Raw genomic sequence first — 7,214 nt, 5'->3', positions numbered from 1 at the left:
CCAATGGAGGTGATGCTACACGGCAGGCCGCCGCTCTGAGACTCCTCCTCCTCGCTCCTGAAGGAGGCGTGCAGCTTTTATTGACTCACGAACCATCGATCGGGGCTAATCCGTGGCGTCCCGTCAGGAATGTCGTGAACACGCAAGGGTTGGGAAACAATCACGAGCGAAGCCGAGTGCGATTAGCTGAAACTAAAAGAATAAGTCAGATTACAGAGGATCCGATTTCACCCTCCAAGTCGCTCTGACTTCATCATATCGGTCACTAGTGTTAGCATTATATGGTCATGCTAATTGATGCTATATTATTAGCTTAGTAACTAAAATAGCAGCATTTATCTTTGTTTACATACTTATTTCTCTGTTTCTAATTTATTCAATATTTTAAATCTTTATTATTTTCTTCCTTCTGACATCAGTCACAAACTCAATTCATTGACAACTAACTAATTAACTAACAAACTAACACTAACTAACTAGCTTCCTGCAGGAAATGAATCTTCTTCTTCTACATCGTCATCATATTATTTACATCCGGGTATTTTATCTTCCCTCCGCGGTTTTATTTAGTTCTGGCTCGCGCTCTTTAAAAGGTGCCGCCGTGCCGCTACTTCCGTCCCGTCTTGCCCTCTTCTGGGATTGGTTGAGACCAAAGGGGGCGTGCTGGGTTGCATCATGTCAAAGGGGGGGATGAAGAGAGAGAGAGGGGGGTAGAGAGAGCTTAGGCGCTGTAGCGGACTCCTCCACCCGCCTGCCAGAGGCTGCTAGCTCAGTTAGCCCCGTGGACACTTAGCACCTAGCTTCGGAGCCCCGCGCCTGACAGCGCGCGTGCGTCTCCGCTCCGAGCACGCGCTCCGCCGTCCCGGAGCCACCGTACCTGTGTTTACACGCAACGAGCCCGAACCGAGCCCGCACCCTCCGGGAGGTTAGCGAGCAACGAGGCATAAACACCAGACGGTGTACACTCGGTGTCCGGTTACTCCAGCGGATCACCGGCGGCGCTGCGCAACGTGAGTACCGGACGGGGGGCGGGACGCGGTTTGACCCCTGGGTGTCAGGGCGAGCCCCGGGAGCGTTGTCCCGGTTCAGCTGCTTCCGTCTAACGGAAAGGACATAAATCAATAAGTCTTAATACGGGTGTTTGAGATCCTGATTAGAAACACAAGTCCAGTCATGAGAAGCCTGACTCCGCCCCCACAGGTGAGGAAACACGAGCTGCGTCACTGAGCCAATTATACCTGGTGAAACCTGTTAGCCAGCAGGGGAACACACCTGAGGGTGAACGGCAGGTAAGCCGGGACCGAGGGTCCGACAGGTGATGCAAATGGGATGGATCCAGTGTTAGCCGTGGAAGGCCGACCCGCTGGTGTGTGTGTGTGTGTGCGCGTGTGCGCGTGTGCGTGCGTGTGTGCGTGTGTGTGTAATGAGTTGTTGCTCAACAAGCAAAACTAGCCAGACGACCTTTGACCGGTTCGGCCCAAAGTCAGGGTTGTGTGTGTGCGTGTGCATCAGACACACACGTCCTTTGATCTGTTAGAAGTCTCGATGTGTGAGCCAGAGTCCCTGGGAGCAGCCGGACCGGACCGGACCGGACCGGACCGGACCGGACTGGACCGGACCGTTTAGCAGTTTCCCAGCTTGTCTTTGCTTCAGAACCAACGTGGTTTAATTTGGGGCTCCGTCCTCAGTCTGGCCTCCAGCAGCACCGCTGCAGCCTGACCACAGGGGGGCAGCAAAGGACTGTCAGCGAGGTGCAGCAAAAAAACTGCTGCTGATTTGCTGGTATATCGAGGGAGGCTGCTGATTTGCTGGTATATCGAGGGAGGCTGCTGATTTGCTGGTATATCGAGGGAGGCTGCTGATTTGCTGGTATATCGAGGGAGGCTGCTGATTGGCTGGCATAACGAGGGCGGCTGCCGATTGGCTGGCATAACGAGGGCGGCTGCTGATTGGCTGGTATATCGAGGGAGGCTGCTGATTTGCTGGTATATCGAGGGAGGCTGCTGATTGGCTGGCATAACGAGGGCGGCTGCTGATTGGCTGGCGGCCTCTGATGGGTTCTCCTCTTATTCTATGATTAACATCCTTTTTCTCTCCTGTTGAACGGAAACGTTTAGCTGCTTCCTCTCTGCCCCCCCAGGATGCTGAGGTACTCCGTGGTCCGGGGGGGCCGTGGCCTACTGGCCGTGAGGAGGGCGTGTGTCACCTCCCACCACGCCCACTCCGCCCCTCAGACCCAATATCGACCAATAAAGAAAGTCATGGTGGCGAACAGAGGTGAGGTTCTGTCGCTGGGTCTGGACCCAGACCGGACCGGATAGAACCGGTCTCATTTTGAGTCTGAGGAAGAGGAAGGCGTGGCCTCTTTCTGGCTGATGGGGCCCGCCTCCGTCCCCTCATGTCTCCTCCTCTTCCAGGTGAGATCGCCATCCGTGTGTTCCGGGCCTGCACCGAGCTGGGCATCAAGACGGTGGCGGTGTACTCGGAACAGGACACGGGCCAGATGCACAGGTACCGGTCCCGGAGGAACCAGGGTTCCGACCCAGAACCCCGGACGCCTGACTTGTGTTTCTCTCTCCAGGCAGAAGGCAGACGAGGCTTACCTGATTGGTAAAGGCCTCCCACCTGTCGCCGCCTACCTGCACATCCCTGACATCATCCAGGTAGCCAAGGTGAGAACCTGAGGGGGCGGAGTCTGTATGACATCAAGAGGGACTGGAAGGATCCAGGGGTTTCGTACTGTTAAAACCGGGCAGCGGTCGTAGAAGGTCGCCGCCCCCTGCTGGAGAGGGTCTGTCCAACGCTGAGCATCGCGGCGTTACCATGGAAACGCGTGCGTGCGTGCGTGTGTGACCCGTCTAACCGTCGGGTCATCAACGGCGCCGTCCCGCCTCCTGCTGGCGAGCATCGAGGAGGCGATGGCTAGTGACCCGCAGCGTTATTTAGCTCGCCTGTAGCCGCAGGTGAGGGGCGTGTCCTTCGCTGACGGTCGCTCTGGTAACGCCACACACTGTCCCAGGACAACGACGTGGACGCCATCCACCCGGGATACGGGTTCCTCTCCGAGCGCTCCGACTTCGCCCAGGCCTGCGCGGACGCCGGCGTGATGTTTGTGGGACCGTCCCCGGAAACGGTCCGCAAGATGGGGGACAAGGTGGAGGCTCGCGCCCTGGCCGTGTCCGCAGGTACGGAGGAGGAGGAGTTAGGTGGTTTCTATCGGTGTACTTTAATTGAGCTGTTGTCATGACGATGGATGACTCACTTCCTGACGCCCTGGAGCTTCTCCTGTCGCCAACGCGGTTTGACCTTAACGTGACCTGCTTCCTGTCTCAGGTGTGCCCGTTGTCCCGGGAACGGACTCTCCCATCGCCAGCCTGCGGGACGCGCAGGCGTTCGCCCAAACGTACGGCTTCCCGATCATCTTCAAAGCGGCCTACGGAGGAGGGGGGCGTGGCATGAGGGTGGTCCGGGAGTACGAGGTGAGCCGACGGGAAGTCCTGGGGGTCACAGGAAGCAGGAAGTGGCTAGTTTAGCTAGGTGGACAGGTGGACTCACCTGTCTCCTCTCCTTCCTGTAGAGGGACTCACCTGTCTCCTCTCCTGCCTCTAGAGGGACTCACCTGTCTCCTCTCCTGCCTCTAGAGGGGGACTCACCTGTCTCCTCTCCTGCCTCTAGAGGGGGACTCACCTGTCTCCTCTCCTCCCTCTAGAGGGACTCACCTGTCTCCTCTCCTGCCTCTAGAGGGACTCACCTGTCTCCTCTCCTGCCTCTAGAGGGGGACTCACCTGTCTCCTCTCCTGCCTCTAGAGGGGGACTCACCTGTCTCCTCTCCTGCCTCTAGAGGGACTCACCTGTCTCCTCCCTGTCCCCAGGAGCTGGAGGAGAACTACCAGCGGGCCTACTCCGAGGCGCTGGCGGCGTTCGGCGACGGAGCGCTGTTCGTGGAGAAGTTCATCGAGAAGCCGCGACACATCGAGGTGCAGATCCTCGGTGAGTCCACCACGCTAGCTCCTCCTCCTCACCTGCTCCTCTTCAGACGCACTGAACCGGAGGAGGTGGGAGCTAATCTGCTAGCATGCTAGAACTCTGAGGCCGTTTGATGCTGCTCTGCTCCCTCCTCCCTGCTCCTTTCTCCCTGCTCCCTGCTCCTTTCTCCCTGCTCCTTTCTCCCTGCTCCCTGCTCCCTGCTCCTTTCTCCCTGTTCCCTGCTCCTTTCTCCCTGCTCCTTTCTCCCTGCTCCCTGCTCCTCCCTCCTCCCTGCTCCCTGCTCATGGTATCATTTCTCCTTCCCAGGTGATAAATTCGGGAACGTCCTCCACCTCTATGAGAGAGACTGCTCCATTCAGCGCAGGCACCAAAAGGTGAATCCTCATTTTAAAGCTAACCCGGCTAATGCTTGGAGCGTTGCTACGTAGGTTAGCGTGAAGTGGGCGGGGCTACACAGGATCTATACCAGTGGAGATTAGCCGCGGCTAATGCTGCGCGAAGGGGAGGCGACCGCCACGATCCTTAGATACGGAGTTCCTGAACTCTGAATGACCCTAGAAAGAGGCTATAGATGCTGTCGTCACGGCGACGCTTTCATCGGGAGCAGCTCTGATATTTCATCCCGTCAGCTGATCGACTTACGGATGCTAATCGTGTTAACGGCCTCCTCTTAATCCGACGAGCTGGAGCGCTGACGGGGCGCTTGCCCCCGCCCACTTAGCATCCCTCGCTAAGTGAAAGGCTAATTATGCTAAAGCTAACGTGAGGAATGCTGCAGGTAATTGCTGATCAGGAATGTGACGGTGTTGTGAGCTTAAATGATGCTTATTGGTTTTACATATCTGCTGCTCCTTTTATTTTGACGGGTTCCTGTGACATCATGACTAACTTCCTGTCTTTAAAGGTGGTGGAGATCGCGCCGGCCTTCCAGCTGGACCCTCACCTGAGAGACCGTCTCCACTCTGACGCCGTCAACCTGGCCAAACAGGTGAGCCCTGAAGCCGTGATGTCATCCTTCAGCAGGCGGGGCTCCCTCCGAAGGCAGCTCTGATTGGATGAAAAGCTTTTAGCTCTGTCCCGCGGCTGTGAACACAACACGTACCTTAACGCCGCCCCGGAGGAACGACCTCTGATGGGTCAAAGGTCGGATGAGAGGTGGAACCATCGTGGAGCTGGCGACCTTGAGACGACCTCCTTGTTCTGGTCCTCCACTCCTGTTAGTTCTGGGTCAAAGGTCGGCGTGCGTGTGCGCCAGCGAGGAAGACGTGACGCTCCTGAAGACGGGCGGCGGCGGCCGGTGCTGTCTCCCGGCGGCGCTATTTCTGGACGAGTCTTCCTCGTCTTCGTCCCTTCAGTGCACCTGGAGTCCCGACGGCGCTTTGCTCCGCCTTCCTCTCTCTGCACGTTTAATTGATGGAGAACATCAGCTTTTATGAGCCCGCCGCGCCGCCGCCGCGCCGCCGATGGACAGTAAATCGCTGTTAGCTGCCTTTTGTGGCTGTCTGCGTGGCCCCTCCCCCTCGCTCTCTGGCGTCGGCGTTTCCACTTTATGGCCACTTTGCTTCCAGACTGGGCACGGCTCCCCGTCCCGCCGCCGGTCCACCGGATCTGTACCCGCCCGTGTTCCTGCTGCGGCGGCGGCTCCGTGTGGCTGCAGATTGATTAGCTTGTCATGCTAATCGCTACTTCATTCGGAATGGCGAGCGTGTTTCATCGCAGCCGCTTCCTTTGTTCTGCTGCCTGATTGGCTCGTTCGTCCTCTCCTTGTTCTTCCTCTTAGCTCGGGTGGAAGCGACGGAGGCTAACGCTCAACATGCTAACTGTTACTAGCCATGTTGTGTTTGGGTAAAGGCAGCAACGGTTAGCGGTTAACGAGGTCATCGTGAGGTCATCGTGAGGTCATCGGCTGACACTGACACTCCCTCTCTGCTGGTACTGATTGATAAAGGGTCAAAGGTCAGCCAAAGGCCCTTCAGGTTTCTGCCGTTATTCAGCGCTCTGCCTGTTAGCTCCGCCCCCAGGCTGTCCTGCTGGAACGCCACAGGCCCCGTCTCCTCACTTCCTGTTCTCCGCCCAGCCATCTGGTCTCCCCACCTCCCTGCGTCTCCTCCTCCGTCTGTCCCCCTGTGACCCTTCAGCCCTGGAAGAAAAGGCGTCTCGTTTGATCCTGAAGGGATGAAGGGATGAGAGGAGGTCTGGCTCCAGAGGGAGGGGTCTATTCTTAGGGTGTCTTGTTTCACTATTAACCACCACTAAATAAACGACTTGAATCCTCGTGGATTGAACGCCCCCCACTCCGGTCCCCCTGCAGGTGGGCTACGAGAACGCGGGCACCGTGGAGTTCCTGGTGGACAAACACGGGAAGCACTACTTCATCGAGGTGAACTCCCGCCTCCAGGTGGAGCACACCGTCACCGAGGAGATCACAGAGTAAGTAGACCCCACCCACCTATGACATCATCAGCCGGCAGAACGGCGCCGTGTGTGAATGTTTTGCATTTGGGGGAGGAGGAGGGAGGAGGTGGGAGGAGGAGCAGGAGACGATGCAAGATGGAAGGAGGAGAGGAGGCTTCGTCATGGTTCCTCGTCACTGCCTCCTCCTCCTCCTCCTCCTCTCCTGCCAGATTGAACTCACCAGAGGTGAAAACCAGCCTGTGGCTCCGCCCCTTTATCAGGAAGCGTGACGCCCCTGATGAAGAGGCGTTTGTGTAATAGTGATGTCATTCTTGTCTGCCCCCCCCCCCCCCCCCCGGTGTTCACGCCCTCTCTCTCTCTCTGACAGCGTGGATCTGGTTCACGCCCAGCTGCGCGTGTGCGAGGGGCGGAGCCTGCCGGAGCTGAACCTCAGGCAGGACAAGATCCGGGTGAACGGCTGCGCCATCCAGTGCAGGGTGACGACGGAAGACCCGGCCAGAGCCTTCCAGCCCGACACGGGCCGGATCGAGGTAGGAGCCGGAGCCCCGCCCCCTTGTCCCGCCTCCTGGTGATGATTGAATGGCTCCTTTCAGCTGAAGAGGAGGCGCATCAGTGAGGTGGAGCTCCCTACCTCCCCACCTCCTGCTGTCCTCCTCCTCTGTTTGTTGGTGTGAGACGCTGTGTTTTATCATTCGTCCTCCTCTCTCTCCCCCCCCCCCCTCGTTCGCCCCCCCCCTGCTGTCAGCGATTGTTTTTGCAGCTATATCTTGTTCCCTTTCTATTTTTACTCTCGTTTTAGGCCTGTTCTCTCT

General features: G+C 57.7%; 1 protein-coding gene across 1 annotated transcript; it reads left to right on the top strand.

The window, feature by feature from the left end:
- Nucleotides 1-995: 995 nt before the first annotated feature.
- On the top strand, nucleotides 996-6,932 carry LOC137911652 (pyruvate carboxylase, mitochondrial-like; the record flags this gene model as incomplete). The annotated part of the gene is made up of 11 exons (XM_068756033.1): nucleotides 996-1,010; nucleotides 2,141-2,282; nucleotides 2,423-2,511; nucleotides 2,582-2,672; nucleotides 3,020-3,185; nucleotides 3,334-3,479; nucleotides 3,873-3,990; nucleotides 4,294-4,361; nucleotides 4,892-4,975; nucleotides 6,299-6,417; nucleotides 6,770-6,932. Coding segments are annotated over exons 2-11 (1,185 nt in total), but the record flags the coding sequence as incomplete, so codon positions are not given.
- Nucleotides 6,933-7,214: the final 282 nt, after the last annotated feature.

This window comes from Brachionichthys hirsutus, chromosome 23 (genome assembly GCF_040956055.1).
Source record: "Brachionichthys hirsutus isolate HB-005 chromosome 23, CSIRO-AGI_Bhir_v1, whole genome shotgun sequence".
Taxonomy (NCBI): domain Eukaryota; kingdom Metazoa; phylum Chordata; class Actinopteri; order Lophiiformes; family Brachionichthyidae; genus Brachionichthys; species Brachionichthys hirsutus.
The sequence above is the reverse complement of the archived record's forward strand: the minus strand, read 5'-3'. Positions and strand labels throughout refer to the sequence as shown.